Source organism: Notamacropus eugenii, chromosome 2, assembly GCF_028372415.1.
Source record: "Notamacropus eugenii isolate mMacEug1 chromosome 2, mMacEug1.pri_v2, whole genome shotgun sequence".
Taxonomy (NCBI): Eukaryota; Metazoa; Chordata; class Mammalia; order Diprotodontia; family Macropodidae; genus Notamacropus; species Notamacropus eugenii.
In genome coordinates, this window is record NC_092873.1 from 12,569,804 (window position 1) to 12,590,221 (window position 20,418).

The 20,418-nt window shown below is 43.0% G+C and overlaps 1 protein-coding gene and 1 long non-coding RNA gene across 3 annotated transcripts in view; one reads left to right on the forward strand and one right to left on the reverse strand.

Annotated features, from left to right (window-relative positions):
* The window catches only part of SLC15A3 (solute carrier family 15 member 3), a 27,780-nt gene extending 7,764 nt beyond the window's left edge, over nt 1–20,016 (reverse strand). For both annotated transcript variants that reach the window (XR_011973703.1, XM_072638790.1), the window contains exons 1-4: nt 18,824–20,016; nt 12,130–12,416; nt 10,340–10,484; nt 1,590–1,706 (exon numbers count right to left, since the gene is read on the reverse strand). Coding sequence is in view for 1 of the 2 variants with exons in the window: in XM_072638790.1 (XP_072494891.1) it covers nt 1,590–1,706; nt 10,340–10,484; nt 12,130–12,416; nt 18,824–19,375 (1,101 nt within the window). In the remaining variant the exon portion in view is untranslated. The remainder of the gene's footprint in view (nt 1–1,589; nt 1,707–10,339; nt 10,485–12,129; nt 12,417–18,823) is intronic.
* Nucleotides 1,706–16,142, forward strand: LOC140524392 (uncharacterized). Its single transcript, XR_011973704.1, has 2 exons — nt 1,706–3,050; nt 15,555–16,142. It is a non-coding gene; the product is annotated as an uncharacterized lncRNA (long non-coding RNA).
* Nucleotides 20,017–20,418: the final 402 nt, after the last annotated feature.

The window sequence follows — 20,418 nt, forward strand, 5'->3', positions numbered from 1 at the left end:
GTTACCAGTTAGGGGAGCTTGGGATGCCCTGACCTCCCAGCAACCACAGGGAGGTGGGGAAGAAGGCAGAAGAAAGCAGGGAGTCATGCAGATGCTTCCTGGGAGCCCCACAGTTCAGCTAGAAGCTGAGGCTCACTCTGTATCTTTTCTGTGGCCCAGTAAAGGACCCTGTTCATAGAATGTGAGGAATAAATGCAGGAGGAGACACGAGGATTAATTAGAAAGCTGGATTTGGAGTCAAGAGACCTAAGTCTATGCTGGCCCATGCACTCACCGGCTGTGTGAACTTTGCAAAATATTTGGCCTCTCTGGGCTTCTTGTTTCCTCACAGGTAAAATGGGGCTATTAATGTACCCCACAGAGTTGGCAGGAGGAAGGGCTTTGTAACTGTCAGACCACTGGAGAAAGGGGAGATGTTCCTATGAATTGAACTGGTTGGACATCTCCGAGCATCCTCAACAGGAGAATGAACAGGTCCTGCTGGGGCCTTAGTTCCCAGACTTTCTTGTCTGCGGACCCCTTCATATTCTTAAGTTTCTGCACACCACTCCTTAAAATGCTTTGGTTCTATCTACCAATATTTACCATATTAGAAATAAAAGCATCAGTAATATTGTGAAAGTGATTTTGACCTTGAGGATCCTCTAACAGGCTCTTGGGGACCCCCAGGAGACCCTTTCCCCAACCACAGTCTGAGACTGGCTGGACTTGATCTTGGAGGCCTCCTTTAATTTGGGCATTCTGTTCTCTCATTTCTGATGTCAGTGGATACTTCAGCAGTCTGTGTTCTAAGGTCCCTCCCAACACTAACATTCTGAAAGCCCCTTTCAACTCCAATATTCCATTTTGGAATATATCCAAGGTTCTGTCTATCTGGTACTAACATTCTGTGTTCCATGATTCCTTCCAGATTTGACATTCCATGTTCTAAGGCCCCTCTTAGTTCTGACATTCCATGTTCCAAGGGCCTTCCCAGCTCTAACATTCTATATTCTCTGCTTGGGTATTCATGTTCTAAAGCCTCTCTCAGCTCTGACATTCTGTGTTCTAAGGGCCCTCCCAGCTTGGATACTCTGTTTCTCAAGTGAGTTCCAGCCCAGTTCCAACCAGTTTTCTAAGGTTTCTCCCAGTCCTGACTTCCCATGTTCTGTTTTCCAAGGTCCCAGCTAGTTCTGATGTTCTAGGTTCCTCCTAGCTCTAATTCCTGTTAGTTCTGATGTACTAGGTTCTCAGGTTCCTCCTAGTTCTAGTTCCTATGACCCCATAATTCTCCAATTGACCCTGGTCAGTAGGAAGTCCATTCCACAGATGAGGAAACTGAAGCTGAGAGAATGAAAGAAGCCCAGCCTGGCTCACACAACTAATAAGTGTCAGACCCAGTTCTGCTACCTTTCTGCCCCCATCCCCCACCCCTGCCCATTGCCCCTCAAGTGCAATTATCAGAATTGATCCAGGCTATCTATTAACCAAGGCTCCTGTCTCCTAGAAGCATTAGGGAGATGGCAATGGGTCAGAGCAAGGCTGTTTCAGTTCCTGGTCTTGGGGGAGGAGGGGAGGAGGAGGGTCAGTTGGAAAGGACTTTGTCTCACCCTGTAGCTGCTACTGTCCCGGGAAAAGTTGTTGCTGTTGCTACCGTTGTCCAGGTGGGTCTGGAAAATCCGTGGGATTTGGAGGTGCAAGCCCTGGAGGACGTAAGTGGATTGCATCTGGGGTAGAGACAGAGACAGAGGACAGGTTAGGAGTCAGGGTCACAGATTTCCCCAGATTCATGAGGAGTCTCCCAGAATTCTCCTGGATACTCTCCACTCTTAGATAGAATGCTGCGCAGCACCTCCCACCTAGCCCCTCCCTGCCTCAAGCTACTAAGAAACAGAGTGGGTGACATTTCTAGCATCAGGGAAGAGGTGGGACTTTCCTAGGGTCTCTTTTCCTAGAATTGAACTATCCCAGAATAGTGCCTCCCACATACTCTGTGGTATTGTCCAGACTTGTGGTTCTGTGGTACAGAGAACTCCCAATCAGAAAATCTGCCCTCCTACTTATGGTCTTAGACAGTGGCCTGGGAAAGTGGTCCAGGATTACCTGGCCTGTTTGTGTTGGAGGTGGGACTAGAATCCAGGTCCTCTTGTCCATGGCCAGCTCTCAACCCATTCCTCCCAGGCTAGCTAACTTACCAAGCACTTAAAAAGTGTTGGATTGGATTGAATTAAGGGGAAAGCCACTTAAAAAAAACCCTACAAGCATTTATTAAGTTCCTACTCTATGTCAAACACTATTTGAGGAACCTGGGATAGAAAGATAAAAGGAAAATGAAATTGTTCTTGATCTCAAAGACTTTACATTCATTCTACAGGGAAACAATATGTCTACTATACAAGTATATGCAGAATACATACAATACAAAATAAATTAACAGGACTTTGATTTAGACCCTGGTGGTTTAGACTGAACACAGTGCCTGGCACATTAAGAATGGGCTGCCTTCATGAGACAGAGACTAGCCCAACCCATCTCTTTTTTAACCTATGAAGGATCTGAATAAGCAGAAATAGGATTTGAACTCAGGTCATCTGTCTTCAAATCCACTAACTCCTGACCAGGGCCACCTTCTTGGAGGGTTTAGCTGTTTTATCTGAACTTCCCAGGAGTCCAGTTGACCTGAGTGGGGCAGACCTTCTATATCTGACAGAGTATGCTTATCTTCTAGATGGTCTCACCACCTTTGCTTTGTTCCTACCTGCCTTATTTGCTGCCCCCACTCACTGATCGAATCAGTTACATTGCTCCTAGAAGGAATGTTTCAATCTCCAATCCACTAGCCCCACTCACCATTCCAATAACATAGATTGACCCTCTCTGGCTACTACACTCCTATGTGTGTCTTCTTGAGGGCTGTCTTTGCTTTTGTATTTACCTAGCACATAATAAATACTTCAGAAAGACTCTGCTGAAGACCAAAGTGGATAGCAGAAAGGATTAAAAACCAGAATCCAACAATATGTTGTTCACAAGAAACATGCTTGAAACAGAGAGATACACACGGAGTAAAGGTAAGAAGACAGAGCAGAATCTATTATGCTTCAGCTGAAGTAAAAAACAAAAAACAAACCAAAAAAAAAAAAAACGGCAGGGGTAACAACCATGATCTCAGACATGCAAAAGCAGAAATAGACGTAATTTTAAAAGATAAGTAGGGAAATATCATTTTGCTAAAAGGTACCATGGAAAATGAAGTAATGTCAACAATAAATATATATGCACCAAATTCTAAAGCATCCAAATTCCTAAAGGAAATCTTGAGTTACGGGAGGAAATAGTAAAACTGTACCAAAGGAGGACTTCAACTTTCCCCATCAGAACTAGGTAAATCTAAGCATCAAATAAATACGAAGTTAAGGAGATGAATAGAATTTTAGAAAAGTTGAATGTAATAGGCCTCTGGAGAAAACTGAATGGGAATAGAAAGGAGTATACATGGGCAACTAGCTGGCACAGTGTGGAAGACTCATCTTCCAGAGTTCAAATATGGCCTCAAATACTTCCCAGCTGTGTGACCTGGGCAAGTCACTTAACCTGTTTATCTGAGTTTCCTCATTTGTAAAATGAACTGGAGAAGGAAATGGCAAACCACTATAGTATCTCTGCCAAGAAAATCCCAAATGGGCTCATGAAGAGTCACACACAACTGAAAATAACTGAACAATAACAAAGAAAGAAGTATACCTTTTTCCTCTACTGTATGTGGCACCTTCACAAAAACTGAGCATGAATTAAAGGTATAAAACCTCACAACCAAATGCAGAAAATCAGAAATATTAAATACATTCTTTTCAGATGACAATGCAATAAATTATATTTAATAAAGGACCATAGAAACATAGACTAAAAAATAACAGAAAACTAAATAATCTAGTCCTGAAGAATGAGTGAGCCAAAGAACAGATCACAGAAACAATCAATAATTTCATTAAAGAGAAAGACAACAATGAGACAACATATCAAATTTATGGAATACGGCCAAAGCAGTACTTAGGAGAAAATTTATGTCTCTAAATGCTTATATCAGTAAAATAGAGACAGAATAGATCAATGAATTGGGCATATTCTAGATAAAAAGAACAAATTAAAAATGCTCAACTGGACACTAAAATTGAAGTCCTGAAAATCAAAGGAGAGATTAATAAAATTGAAAGTAAGGAAACCATTGAACTAATAAATAAAACCAATGAAGATGAAATTAAAGCAATGATTAGGAACTTTTTTGCCCAATTATATGTCAATAAATCTCACAATATGAGGGAAATTAATGAATATTTATAAAAACATAAATTGTCTATATTTAATAGAGGAGTAAATAGAATACTTAAATAATCCTGTTTTAGAAAAAGAAATTAAACAAGCCATCAACAACCTCCCCAGAAAAGATCCTTAGGACTAGATGGATTGACAAACAAATTCTACCAAACATTTAAAGAACAATTAATTCCAATACTATATAAATGATTTGGTGAAATAGACAAAGAAGCTATAACACTAAATTCCTTTAAGACACAAATATGGTGCTGATTCTTAAACTAGGAACAGAAAAATCAGAGAAAGAAAGCTATAGAACAAGTTCCTTAATGGATATTGATGCAACAATTTTACATAAAATACTAACAAGGAGATTACAGCAATATATCAGATGAGACATACTACACTACGACCAAGCAGCATTTATATCAGGAATGTATATCAGGGCTAGTTCAATATTAGGAAAACTGTCAGCATAACTGATCATATCAGTCACGACTATATCAACAAAAATCATCATAATCTCACTAGATGCTGAAAAAGCTTTTTGACAAAATACGGCACCTATTCCTATTAAAAACACTAGAAAGCATAGAAATAAATGGAGCTTTCCTTAAAATGATAAATAGTATCTGTCTGAAACCGTCAACAAGCATTATGTGTAATGGAGACAAGAGAGAAGCCTTCCCAATAGGATCAGGGATGAAGCAAGGAATCCCATCCTCACCATTATTATTCAATATTGTTCTAGAAATACTTTTTATAGCAATAAGAGAAGAAACAGAAATTGAAGAGAATAGACAATGAGGAAACAAAACTATCTTTCTTTGCAGATTATATGATAGTACTTTTAGAGAATCCTATAGAATCAACTGAAAAACTACTGGAAACTATTAACAACTTCAGCAAAATTGCTGAATATAAAATAAGTCCACATAAATCATCAGGATTTCTGTATACAGTTATGCCTTCCATTTCATAGAGGTTAGAGGTGCAGTGCCTCCACAATATGGGAAATCTATGTAAAAACTTTATGACCCGATTCATATCAGAGAAATTTGAATGTTTTCTTTTCTTGTAAGTGTTTACAATACTTTATTGTAACATTTGGGTTGATATTATATAATACTATACATGTATTTTATGCTCTTCTGAGTTTCTAAACTTTATCGGTGTCATCTGCTGGCCATTGCCTGTCGTCTGTGGCTTCTGCAAAACTTCCCCCAAATTCCCATTTAATTTCTTATATGCATCCACAATATATTGAAACAATGATGAGGAAAGTCAGCATGTGGAAGGGATAACTGTATTACCAACTAAGTCCAGCAGCAAGAGATTGAAAGAGAAATTTCATTTAAAATAGCTATAAACAACATAAAATACTAGGGAGTCCACCTGCCAAAATAAACCCAGGGACTACATGAACACAATTAGAAAACACTTTTTGCACAAATAAAGTCAGATCTAAGTAATTGGAAAGACATCAGTTGCTCATGGGTAGACTGAGCTAATATAATAAAAATGACAATTCTCCCTAAATTAATTTACTTATTCAGTGCCATACTAATCAAACTACCTTTAAAATTATTTTTCTTAAAAAATTCTTAGAAATTATTATATTATTATTATTCACATATTTTTAGAAATTTAATTATTTCATTAGAAAAAATAATACCAAAATTCATCTGGAAGAACAAAAGGTCCAGAATATCAAGGGAATTAGTGAAAAGAAATGCTAGAGAAGGTGGCCTAGCTCTACCAGATCTCAAATTGTATTATAAAGCAGCAATTATCAGAACCCCTTGGTACTGGCTAAGAAGTAGAGAGGTAGACCAATGGAATAGGCTAGGTACTCAAGACACAGTAGTCAGTGAATATAGCAGTCTACTGTTTGATAAACCAAAGGACTCCAGCTTCTGGGATAACGACCCACTGTTTGACAAAAACTTCTGGGAAAACAATAACAGCATGGCAGAAACTGGGCATAGACCAATGCCTGATACCATATACAACAATAAAATCCAAATGGATACATGATCTAGGTATAAAGGTTGATACTATAAACAAATTAGGGGAGCAAGGAATAGTGCATTTGTCAGATTTATGGAGATTAGAGAAATTTATGACCAAACAAGAGATAAAGAACATTATGAAGTGCAAAATGGAGAATTTTGATTACATTAAATTGAAAAGTTTTTGCACAAACAAACCCAATGCAACCAAGATTAGGAGGGAAATAGAAAACTGGGGAAAATATTTTTGCAACTAGTGTCTGTGATAAAGGCTTCATTTCTAAAATATGTAAAGAACTGAGTCAAATTTACAAGAATACAAGTCATTAGTCAAGGATATGAACAGAGCAAGAAATTAAAGCTATTTATAGTCATATGAAAAAATGCTCTAAATCACTATTGATTAGAGAGATGCAAATCAAAACAGCTCTGAGGTACCACATCACACCTCTCAGATTGGTTAACATGACACAAAAGGAAGATGATAAATGTGGGAGAAGATGGGGGAGAGTTGGAACACATTCATTTTTGGTATAGGAATGTAGTGGAATACTATTGTGCTATAAGAAATGATGAACAGGAGGACTTCAGAGATGCCTGGGAGGACTCACATGAACTGATGCTGAGTGAAATGAACAGAACAAGGAGAACATTGTACACAGTAACAGCCACAGTGTGAGAGAACTGGTTCTGATGGACTTAGCTCTTCACAGCAATCTAAGGACCTAAAACATTCCCAAAGGACTCTTCCACATCCAGAGAAAGAACTATGGAATTAGAATGCAGAACGAAGGAGCCTATTTTCTCTTGTGTTGTGTTGTGTTTTGTTTTGGTTTCTCTTATGATTTCTCCCATTCATTTTAATTCTTCTATGCAATATAACTAATGTGAAAATGTGCTTAATAAGAATGCATGTGTAGAACCCACATAAGATTGCATGACATCTTGGGGAAGGAGGGGGAGAAAAATTAAGACTTATGGAAGTGATTGTTGAACATGGAAAATAAATTAACTAGTTAAAATTTAAAAAAAAAACCCATCATTTGACAAAGTTGCTAGGAAAACTGGAAAGCAGTTTGGCAGAAACTAGTTATAGACCAACATCTCACGTTGCATATCAAGATAAAGTCAAAATGGGTACATGATTTAGACACAAAGGATGATGTCATAAGCAGATTAGGGGAGCATTGGTCAGATTTATGTCTGACCAAACAAGAGATAGAGAGGATGTAAAACCGATAATTTTGATTATATCAAATTAAAAGGTTTTTGCAGAAACAAAACCAATTTAGCCAAAATTAGAAGAAAAGCAGGAAACTGGGGAAGTTTTTTACAGCAGGTTTCTCTGATAAAGACTTCATTTTTCAAATATATAGAGAACTAAGCCAAATTTATAAGGATACCAATCATGCCCCAGTTGATAAATGGTCAAAAAATATGCACAGGTAGTTTTCAGAAGTAGATATATATATATATATATATGTACATATATATATACATATATATACACACACACACATATGTGAGTGTGTATGTGTGGGTGTTTGTGTGTGTGTGTGTGTGTATAATCTAAATCCCTATTGATTAGAATGATGCAAATTAAAACAACCCTGAGATATCACCTCAAACCTATCAGATTGGCTAATATGACAGAAAACAAAGATTACAAATGTTGGAAGGAATGTATAAAAATAGGGATGTTAGTGCACTGTTGGCATTGTGAACTGATACAATCATTCTGAAGAGCAATATGGAACTATGGCAAAAGGACTATAAACCTGCGTGTATCCTTTGATCCAGCAATACCACTACTAGGTCTATACCCCAAAGAGATCAAGGAAAAGGGAAAAGGACTGTATATTCAAAAATATTTATAGCAACTTTTTTTGTGATGGCTAAGAATTGGAAATTGAGGGGATGCCTATCAATTGGGGAATGGCTAAACAAGTTGTGGCATATGATTGTGATGGAATAATACTGTGTAAAATTATGAGTAGGATGGTTTTAGAAAAACCTGGAAAGACTCATGTGAATGGACACAAAGTGAAATGAGCAGAACCAGGAAACATTGTATGTAGTAGCAACAATATAGTATGACGATCAACTGTGAATATCTTAACTCTTCTTTGCAATACAATGATCCAAGGCAATTCAAAAGCATGAAAAATGCTATCTGTCCCCAGAGAAAGAACTGATGGAGTCTGAATGCAGATTGAAACAGACTTTTAAATTTTTCTTTATTATTCTTGGTTTTTGTTTATTTTTGTTCTGCCTTTTTTTTTGAGGATGGCTAATATGGAAAGTTTTGCATGATAGTAAATGTATAACCCATATCAAATTGCTTGCCTTCTCAAGGAATGAGGGGTGGGGAAGAGACAGAATTTGGAACTCAAAATTAAAAAAAAAAATGCCACGGGGCTATGGAGAAGTTGTGAGAGAAGTTGGTCATTCTGAATCTCATTCCAGTTCTGCCTCTAATTTGTTTCATGAGTTTGCCTCAGTTTCCTCATCTGTAAAATGAGCTGGAGAATATCTCTGGGCTGTTGTCTCCTAATCTCAGGGATTCATGTGGTGCTGGAAGAGATCGTCAATGTAACCCTTTCATTTTATAGAGAAGAAACCCAAAGGAGAGAGAAGTCTGCAGCGGAGGGCCTGAGGTATCAGTGCTTCTTCCAATGTCATATATCATGCTTATCTACAACTTGGATGAAGACATTGAGAGTCTGGCCATTAAATTGGGAGATGGCTCAAAGTTGGAAGGAACAACTGATACATCAAGTGACAGAATGTGTATCCAAAAAGATCTTGACAAGTTAGGAGATTAGGCTGAATCAAATATGATACAAGTCCATAGGAATTAATATGAAATCTCATATTTGTTCAAAATATCGACTTTACAAGTACTTTACAAGTACAAGGTAGAGACAATACCTCCTGTGAAAAAGATCTGGGGGTTTTAGTGGACCACAAGTTCCAAATGAGTCAGTAGTAAAATGTGGCAGCCAAAACAGAAAAAAAGAGGCGACCATCCTATTAAACTGGGCTCTGATCAGACTCCATCTACAGAATTTATTGTCTAGCTTTGGGCAAGATGGTTTAGGAAAAACATTGCTGAGATGATGAGTATCCAGAAGAGAGCCACGGGCTAGTGAAGAGCCTTGAGTCCAAGTCTCATGAGAATTGGTTAAAGGAACTGGGGCTCTTTAGGTGGAGGAAGAGAAGGCTTGGGGCACAGAATGACTGTCTTCCTGAAGACCTGTCATATATGGAGAATTGGATTTGTTCCATTTCTCCAGGGGAAGGTGCAGAGGCCAATTCTGACCTGATATCAGGAAAACCTTCTTAATGATCACAGCTGTCCAGAAATGGAGTGGGCAGCTGCCTTGGGAGCTACTGAGTTTTCCTTCCACTTTAGGGCCAACTGACCTCTTGTCAAGGACAATGAAATGTGAATTTTTTCCAGGTCGGAATTGTCCTAGACGCCCCCTAAAGTCAGTTTGTAGCAGAGCCTCGCCTCTCAAAAGGAATGTTAAATATGCCCTACCCCTCTTCCTGGAACAGTGCACAGAGTGCAGAGTCTGCAGTCAGGAAGACTCATCTTAATGAGTTCAAATCCAGCCTGTGTGACCCTGGGCAAGTCACTTAACTCTGGTTGCTTCAGTATCCTCATCCATAAAATATGCTGGGGAAGGAAATGGCAAACCACTCCAGTATCTGTACCAACAAAACCTCTCATGGAGAGTAAGACACAACTCAAAATGAGTGAGCAGTAACAATGCCCCAATCATGGGATTGTTGTAAGGATTAAACCAGACCCTGCAGATGAAAGTGTTTTGTGGGCACACAGTGACTCATGAAGAGTAAGGATCTATTAGTCAGCATCTGCGTCAGACACTTCAGACCTTTTCTTAAGGCCTGGCATCTCCCATTCCTACCCTGCACATGTCACTAGACTCTGTCTTGAAAGCTGCCCTCAGGGGAGACTTGGGTGCTAAGCTCCCAAGCAGAGGAGGAAGAGGATGAGGGACACTCACCTGGAAATACACCATCCAGTAAGGTACCAACGTCAACATCACCGGCAAGATCCTCACCAGCACCCGGAAGTTGGTGACATCTTCACGTTGGGAAGCCCCCCACAGCAACCGCCGGCCAGGCAGCTCATCTGCATCTTGTGAGGATCTATAAGGGGAGCAGTGTGCAGACACCAGCCAGTGTAGACACCGTCTTCATCCTCCCCATCCTCATCCTCACCATTCATTCATTCATTCAACAAACATTTACTAAATGCCTACAATATCCCAGGCACTCTGCTACGTATGAAAGATTCAAAGACAAAAATAAAACAGTCTCTGGGCTCAAGAATTTACAGTCTATTGGAGGAACACCACGTGGACACATATAAGTAAATACAAAATACATATAATTTTAAAGAGGGGGTATCGGAATGGGCCTTGTAAAGGAGGTGGCACTAGACTCGAGCTTTGAAGGGATCTGAGGGTCATAGGAGGCAGAGGTAAAGAGAGAGTGCATTCCAGGCATAGGAGACAATTGGTACAGAGGCATGGAGGTAGGAGATGAAAGTTAACGTACCATCACAATCTTTTCTCTTGAGTTTCATTCTCATGGGAGAGACCACCTGTTGGATGTTTCTCCCTGGATGTCCCACTGGTACCTCCAACTCAACTTTTCCAAAACAAAATTCATGGTCTCTATCCCCAAATCAACCTGCCACCTACCCCTTCCTATTTCTGTTTCCTATTTCTGTTGAGGCTATCACTGTCCTTCAGTCATCCAAGGTCCCAAGCCCAGTCATCTTCAATTTTTTTCTCATCTCACATATCCAAGCAGTCATCAAATGCTGACACTTCTACCTTCACAAGCATCTCCCTTCTCTCTATTCACATAAGCATCACCCTTGTTCAGAACCTCATAATTTCTCACCTGGATTATTGCAATGGCTTCCTTTTTGGTCTTCCTGCCTCGAGCCTTCACTTTTTAAATCTATTTTTCACACAGCATTCAAAGTAAATTTCCAATTTTTCAATAAAATCCAGTGGTTTCCCATTGCCACTAGTCTCAAGTACAAATTCCTCTTTAAAGCCCTTTACAACCTGGTTCCAAGCCGCCATTCCAGATTTGCATGGATTGCTTTCCTACTGTCTAACAAAACTGACTTTCTCTCTGCCCTCTCACACATGATTTCCCACCTTAGATCTCTCTACCTGTTCTCCATCCAGAGAATACTTTCTTTCTTTACCTTTGCCTCTTACAACTCTTAGTTTCCCTCAAAACTGTGTTCAATCACCACTTTCTACATACATGAAGCTTTTCCTGATTCCTCCCCACACCCACCCCTAGCTGCTAGGGCCCACCCACATGAGATTTGGAACATTACACTTCTGGTCTCCAAGGAAGACTATGAATGATGTATACATTGTTTTTGTTAGTAGGATATTTAGGCAGCCCTTTAGGGCTGAGACTGTTGCACTTTCTGTTTTGGTATTCCCAGAGTCTGGCACATAGTAGATTCTTAATAAATATTTGCTGATTGATTGACTGATTCTTATTTTGGTATGTTACTTAACCTCTCTGGGCCTCAGTTTCCTCCTCTGTCAAATCAGGAATTTGAATTAGAGGACCTCAGAAGTACTTTTCAGCTCTCTATTTATGAGGCCATAAGTTACTTCTGCTCTCTGGGCCTCATTTTCCACATTGGTCAAATGAGGGAGGTTTCACTAGATAGTCTCAGAATTCTCTTCTAGCTATAATCCTGAGTTTTTTGGCATCACTACCTTTATCATCATTGCCAGAATGATCACCTTACCTCACCAAACGGTGGCAGCACCGAGGACAGCACATTTGGAGGGCAAGCTTCAGCATGGAGGACACCTGGCTGCCTGTGGGGGGCTTGGTGATGAAAGCAGGGCCTGAGAAGATGAAGACAGACAGGGCAAGGCCGACACATGCCACAGGGATGATGTAACCCACTAAGAAACTTATATTCTGCTGGATGAAGGCCACCACGAACAGGGACAGAACAGCACCCAGGTTGATGCTCCAATAAAACCAGTTGAAAAAGCGTCGGGTGGCATCTCGGCCAAGGTCCATCACCTACCAGGGGCAAGGGAGGCAGATGTGAGGGGGTGGAAGCTCATAAAGTTCGAAGCCCCCATCTCCAGCTCCTAGTGCACATTGCCATACTCCAGTCTGCCCTTCCAACCTTTGTTCCTTGTGGTACTGAGGCAGCATGACATTGTGGAGACTAGCAAAGTATTTATGCAGCATCCCCACATCTTGCACCTGGAATTGGGAAGACCTGAGTTCAACTCCTACTTCTGACACTGACTGTCTCTGTGCTGTGTGTGACCTCTGTGGTCTTCCTTCCTCTTCTGCAAACTCAGGCTAAGAATCCCTGCAGGACCCCTGTCCCCTTATAGGCTTGTGAATCTCCAAGGAGATCATGTAAGAAAGCCTCTACTTAAATGTCAGCTATTATAACAGCTAAGCTTTTGATAATCATCTCTACACATATTATCTCACTTGATCCCCACAACCACCCTGGGGGGTAGGTCCTAGGATTATCCCCATTTTACAGATGAAGGAACTGAGGCTGAAGGAGGATAAGTAATTTCTTCATAGTCACACAGCTGGTACGTGTCTGAGGCAGGATTCAAATTCAGGAATTCCTGACTCTAGCTCACTGTGTCCTCTATCTACTGTATCACCTGTTATCTTAACACAACTACATGTGGGTACCTTCTTGTGCCAGAGAGGAGGGCATGGACCAACCTCCCTTAGTTTGTAACCAACCAACTTCCTCTTCTGAGTATGTGATTGTGTTCAGCTGTTAATATCAACCTTCCTACAGCCTTTTTACTGCCCCACCCTTTCAGACTCTTGGCAAGCTCTATCCATAAAGAATATGGATACTTTCACTCCCCAAGACTAGACTACGGGGACCCTGCTGCCACTGAGAACTCATACACTCATAATCCCATAGCTGCTTGACCTATAGCAACCCAATGAAAGCATTGTCTTATTATCCCCATTCAACAGATAAGGAACTGAGATCAGGAAGGGAAATGACTTGCCCAGAAACACACAGCTGATCACTGCTGGAGCCAGGACTAGACACAGGGCTTCTGATCCCAAGTCTTGAGCTGTTTCCTCTACAATGCATTCTCAGAATGTTTGGGCCATTGGGATGCCCAAGTCTGCCCACCAAGGAAGTATGGATGCACGGGGAAGTGGTGTGTTGGCCTTGAAGATCCAGCCACCTGCATCCAAATTCTTCATCTGACACTTGCCTGTGTGACTTTTGCTACATCGCTCCACTGTTCTGGCCCTCATTTGGCTCTTCTATAAAATCGACCTTTATACTTTCTACCTCAGAGGGTGCAGTGGGGATGCCCAGAGGGAGCTCTTATCTGCTGGACCCCAAGGAGCTGGGGAGGCAAGCTCAGTTTCCATGGGGAGGGATGTAGGATCTGTCTCAATGGAAAAACACTCATGCTTTGTAATCCTTGATTGCCCTTTGTGACCAGAGGAGGACATTGAAGATTGTTGGCAACTGAGCCATCATGAGCCACCCCCTCAGGAGGCTATAAGAAGGAGAAATAACTTCTGTTCTGGACAGATTCCCAACATGCCCAAAGCCCAGGGCTGATGGCAGCACGTGGTAATGGTGATCTTCAACATATGCTTGCCTGGGTGAGCCCCAGATGGGTTCACTCCCACTCCATAAACATTCTAGCACCATAAAAAAGGGAGTTATCATCTTTCCAACCATTAACTATGGTCTGACTTCCTCAAATTTCATACATCTGCAAAACTTGCTCCATGCCTCACTGGGTCATAATGAGGAAAAAGTTTTGTAAAACTTAAGCAACTTGAGAAATACTATTATTAGCACTAGCATTTGCATTAACATGTAAGCAAGTCCTTTCCTTCTCTGGGCCCCAGTTTTCCCATCTGCACAATGATAGATTTGACCAAGATAATCTTCAAGGTCCCTCCTCACTCTAATTCCTCAAATCCCACTCTCCTTTTTCCCACTAGCTGTTGAGCTGGTCTCTAATAGAGCTTTTATCACCACTAATTATAGATTCATAACCCCTTAGAGATTTAGTTAAATCCTTGAGCTTGGTTTAGACTACCCTAGAACATGCACTGCTAGACTGCAGGTTAGACCCATCCAGAGTGAATCTAGCTAATAGCTCTGGAATGACCTCAGTTCTAGACACTGTTTTCAGAAAGACAGAAGAAAGCTGGGGGACCTGCAGAAGAGGGTGGCAGGAACAGTTCAAGGTCTACAAAGACGTAGATAGATCAGAGAAGGAACCAAGGATATTTAGCCCAGAGAAGAGAAGATATAGTTGCCACCTTCAAGTATCTGAAGGTTTGTCCTTTGGAAGGAGGGTCAGCTTTGCTCTGTTTGGCCCTGGGAGACGCAACCAAGAGTAATGGAGGGGAGGGAGTGTGAAAAGAGGCAGATTAAGGCTGGTTGTTAGGAAGAACTCCCTGATACTCAGAGCTAGCCCAGAGGGGATTGGGTTGCCTTGGGAAATGGTGGATTCCTTTTCAATGGAATTTTTCAAGTGGATGTATTGCAGAAGGGTTGCTTGGTCAGGCACAGATTCCTGCCAGTTTCCAGCGCCTCATGTGACAAGCATTGAAGAACCTGTGCTTTGGGATGATGACTAAACAGTCTTCTTTGAGTCCCATAGTCCTGTGACAGCAGCAAGCATTGACCACTTAGCCACCCACTCAGAAAATTTTAAAGGGAGGGAGAATTTATGCTCTTGTTTTGTTCTTTTGTCCAGAAAGTAGGACTTTCTCTGTTTCTCTTCTCTTCTTGTCTCTATCTCTCCTCTCTCTCTGTCTCTTTCTGTCTCTCTGTGTCTGTCTGTTCCTCCCTCTCCATCCTTCCTTTCATTTCTATCTCTTCTATCTTTCCCTTCTCTTTCTGTTTCTGTCTCTGTCTTTCCTCTTTTCATTTCTCTCTCTTCTATCCCTCCTCCCACCCTTCTCTCACTCTATCTCTCTTTCCATCCCTCCTTTCATTTCTATTTCTTCTATCCCTCCCTCCACCCCCTGCTCTCACCACTCACAGGGGAGGGGAATACCTATGACCACTGCTCACATATGGTAGCTGTAGCATGTACTTGGCATCACATGTGAGCTAGGTGAGCCTAGGTGGAGGATCGAGAGATTCTCAATGCCTATTCCACTTTGTCTCCCTGCACATAGGTGATCAAACAGTGATCCTGAGATGGACATTTTCAACCTGGAAGACAACTTCTTGGATTCAAGGAGCTCTTGGGTGCCTCATTCAGTGCTGGACACACTGGGGGAGATGCTACTACAATGTTCTTTAGAGGAGATGATGGCCATCAATAGCCCTGGCCTGCTTTGCTAGACATGGACGTTGAGGGATTTGGGCAGGAACAATGAGATGAGATGAAGGTGAAATGTCTATTCACCAATCAGGTTAAGTGTTCTGTGCTCTAATATTTTAATTAACTGCTTTTCAGAAAAGAATAGGTTATTATATAGGCATTATAGGTTACTGTATCTTATTTTACCACATCATGTTTTGAGGCATCTAAGTGGCACAGTGGATAGAGCACTGGAGTTGGAGTCAGGGAGATCTGAGTTTAAATGTGCCTGAGGCCACTTACTAGCTGTGTGACCCTGGGTAAGTCATTTAACGTGTCTTTCTCAGTTTCCTCTACTGTAAAATGGGGATAATAACAATGCCTACCTCACAGGACTGTTGTGATGATCAGATGAGATGGTATTTATAAAGTGTTGCTTATTCCTTTCCCCTCTTTTAAATTTTGGTCAGTGTGTACTTAGGAATCTTTTGTGTTATAAGCAGTCTTGTATTTGTGAAAAAGTAGCTGTCCTATAACTGATCTCTATTGTATATTGAGTAGCTTTTACCTCCTTTTTGGGGAAATCGTAGACATGAAGCAAACCTCAGTGATTTTCCCCAGGGTTCTGGAGCAGGGGCCAAAAAGCCAGAGACTTCAAGAAAGCTATATCTCCCTCTTGAGAGGTCAAGCACCCCTAGGTCTGAACTGAGTTTGAATGAGCCCAGAGTAAGGGCACCTTTAGTGAGAAGGCAAATCTCCCATTTCTTACTTCCTCCGCCTTCCAGGAATGGGTCTACTGTTGTAATGATGCATTCCAAAGATTATTTCATTCAAAAGCTGGGGTCATATTTGCAACAGGTCTTCAGGCATATTGGTCTCACCTCTAAAATCTCTATGCTGTTTAAGACTCCTCCCTGATATTCCTGAGCCAGGATCAGGAGGGTGAGAGCCCTAACCCTTTCCTCCCATCCTATTCTCATCTTAGAGATACAGGTGCTGTTATCTAGCATGTGTGTGCCACTTTACCTACTCTACCACCTTCTTGGGGCCAAGCGGACATTCACTGAGCATTGGTGTGACCTGCCCCAGCCAGTGTGGGGTCTCCATCACTTGGAGTACAAGACTCAGGACTCTGATGTCAGGGGCCTGACCACCTGGACTCCAGTGTCTGAGAGGAGCAAGGTCATCATAATGGAGAGTGTCATGTGGCCTGCCCTTGAAGGGGTGGGGCAGGAAGGGGGGCACCTGCCTTTGCCCCCAGTGCCCAAAGCCAACCAGGGAGAGACAGCCATGCTCCCCCTCTCCTTTGCCTACCCACCCCCCACCAGCATCCCTTCTTTGTAGCCATAGTAAATCCTTTCTCACTCCTTTCAACCCCCCTCACTGAAACCCAGGGGAACGGGGAGCCTTTTCTGTATGAGGGGAGCTGGGCCTATTGGGTCTCCTGAGGCCCAGAGAGAGGGAGTGACTTGCCCAGAATTACATAGCAAGGTACTTATTTCAGAGGAGAGAACCAGAGTCTGTAAGGTCTGACCAAAGAGGGAAATCTATCAGTTTTCCCCCTCCTGCTCCTGTCTTAACAGAAGAGCTCTGGGAGTGCTGAGTGCTCTGGACCTGGGAAGCCAAGGCTTCCGAATATCTGCCTTCATTCAACACCTCCCCCCTCCTGCCTTTGGCTCTGCTCCAAGAGCCTGACAAAGTGATTCTCACCACATTGACCTCAGATACAGTGCAGTTATGATGCCTTCTCATCTTCTCTTTCTCTCTGTCTCTCTCTCTCTTTCTCTATCTCTGTCTCTGACTCTCTCACTGTCTCTCTCTCTCTGTCTCTATCTCTGTCTCTGACTCTCTCACTGTCTCTCTCTCCATATCACAAAAATACACTTAGAAACTTGCAGACTATCAGAGTACAGAGGGTCTTCAGAAATGGGGGTTTCCTCAAAACCCAAAATATTGGGTCTGGAAGGACATTAGCATGGAGGCTGTCTGATCTGGGAAGACCTTAGAACACTACAGCATGTCAGAACTAGGAGGGACCTTAGAGCAAAATATGAGAGTTAGAAGGACCTTAGAATGTGGACTGTCTGAGGAAGGACCAGACCTCAGAGTCCAGAAGAAAGGAGATGGCAGGGAGCAGTAAGGACAGCCTCCCAGCTCACTTAGTTTTGCTGTGCCAGTCCACCTGAACCAAACCTAGCTCTCAAACAACATCCTTTTGTGGAATCCCAGATCCTCAGAGCTGGAAGAGGCCTCCGAGATTAGACAACACAACTTGTGTCTGAACAAACATCTCTCTAAACATACCCAGCAAATGGGCATTTTCTCTTGCCCCCAGTGAGGGTAAGGGGAGCCTACTGATCCCAGGCAACCCATTTCCATTTTTGGACTGAGGAATTTCCAATGACCAAGAAGCTTCCTCTTGACCTCAAGCCCAAGTTCATCTCTGTGTGATTTCCCCTCCTGACTCCTCATTTTGCCTTGCAGACCAAGCAGAAAAAGTTTTATCCCTCTCTGTAGGCCAGCCCTTGGAGCCCTTGAGGTCAGCCCTCATATCTCCCCCTTTCCTCTCTTCTTCTAGTTAAACATCTTCAGTTCTTTCAACTGACCCCCCATTTGACTTCAACTTGAGATTGCTTCATTGTCCTGGGTGCCCACGTCTGGGCATTCTCTCATTTTACGATTCCTCTGGAGTCCCACAAAGACTTCACAGAGAAGACAAATCTCATTTTTTCAGTGTGTACCATTTCCTGTTTTTCTTTGGACCCCCAGGATTTAGCTGGATGTGGGACTGCTACCAACTTGACATGGCTCTCTAATTCAGTTTTTTAACAGGCATTTAATATTGCTTCCTCCCATTCCACAGGGTGATCTAAGCAACCCCAGCCCCAGAGGCTCTTGATATCACTGAGAATTGGGCACTGTCATCTTGGTCTCTCCCATGGGATGGGCCAAACTCCACTCAGTGTGCTAGACCACTGGACCTGGGGATCTTGGGTGGGGGGGGGCACAGGTGACTGCTGCTTTCCTTCTGTATCTCTTAGAAATGTTTAGTAATAGGCCATGAACCAAACAGTTGGTTTCCTGCTTCAGGACCTTCCCTTCCCGCAACCGCCCCACACTCTCCCTGCACATTTTACTCACTTGGTCAGCACCAAAAGATGTAAGGTTGACCTTGACGGAGCTGATGCCCAGGGCCAGCAGCAGAAGCCCTCCGTACATGGTTGGGGCACAATAGGGGCTGGGAGACTCCCTTTGGCAGCCCTTGGCAGAGCAGGAGGGCTGGATGATGGAGGCTGGCATCTCCCCACAGAAGGTCCTCCGGCCATCAGGGAAGGCAGTGATGGGCAACAGGCAGGAGGCGACCAAATAGATAAGGAGGCTGGTGATGATAGTAGCATAGCGGCCCAAGTAGACATCTGCCAGCCAACCCCCAATGGGGGATAGGAGGTAGGAAGCCCCCAGAAAGACCAGGGCGGCCCGAGATGCCTGCTCACCATCCCAGTTGAAGTTCAGACTGTTGAGGTAGAGCACGAGGTTGGAGGAGATGCCAAAGAAGGCAGCTCGTTCCAGCATCTCAGCCAGGAGCACTGCAACACACGCGACCCGCCGGCGACCCTGGACCACTGGACCATGGCTCCTCTGGGTGGGGCCCAGAAGGGGCCTCTGCTCCCCGGGCATTCCATCCCCATCCATTGCTCCCTTGACTCCTTTCTAGCCTTTCATCCTGCCTCGTTTTCCCACCCTTCTCTGCCTCACCTTAAACACTCAAACCAGCTTTCCCTCTTGCCTTTCCTTTCCCTTTTCTTTCCTTCTCCTGTCTTCAACTCTGCCCTTCCCCTGCCTCCCTCTTCCCTCTTCTCTCTCTCCTCTCTTTTCCCACTCTTTCTGTCCTCCTCCTGTTCTTCAAAGTGCTCCTTTCCCTTTTTGGTTCTCCCACCCAAATACTCACCCACCCACTCCCAACTGTGATCTACCTGTCCTTCCCAGGGTCCAGGCCCAAGCCCACCTACTCGGGCTGTCAGGCTGTTTTGCTTCCCTCTCTGTCACCTTTTCCTTCTCCCTATCCCTCCAGCTCGGTCTAGATTCAACTGGTTCCCTCCCCAGGCTCTCTCTTGAGTTCTCTCTCTCTCTCTCTCTCTCTCTCTCTCTCTCTCTCTCTCTCTCTCTCTCTCTCTCTTTATGACCCTCTGGACTCTATTTCTCCTCTGTCTTCTCCTCACTTCCCCTTTCTCTCCCAGACCAATATCATCACATGACGTTCTCTTACGAGAAATGAAAGTCAGAGGCCACCAGTGCTGCGTTGTACAGCTTTCTAAATCCTGCCTGGCTTCCTCCTCCCTCCCCCATCCAATCTCCAGCTGCAAAGAGCCAGGAAGCCAAATTGTCCTCATTCACTTTCGTTTCTTGGGGAAAACACCACCCCACCCTATGTAACGAATACATATCCCTGGAATCCAAGGACTGCTTCAGTCATTTGCTAGCAGTGTAACTTCAGGCATATCTCTTCCCTTCTTGGGGCCTCAGTTTCCCTATCTGTAAAATGGTGGGATGGGATCAAATAATCTCTAATATCTCTTCAAAATTCTATGCCCTATGTGTCTAGCCTTATGCTAGGCACTATGAAGGGAGGGAGAAAATCAGGGAGCTGTGGGTTTCTGAAACTCTCTTTTTGAGGAAGAGTGTGGTATCGGAAAGAGCGTAAAAATCAGGGCAAAGAGACACAGGCTAGGGCCCTG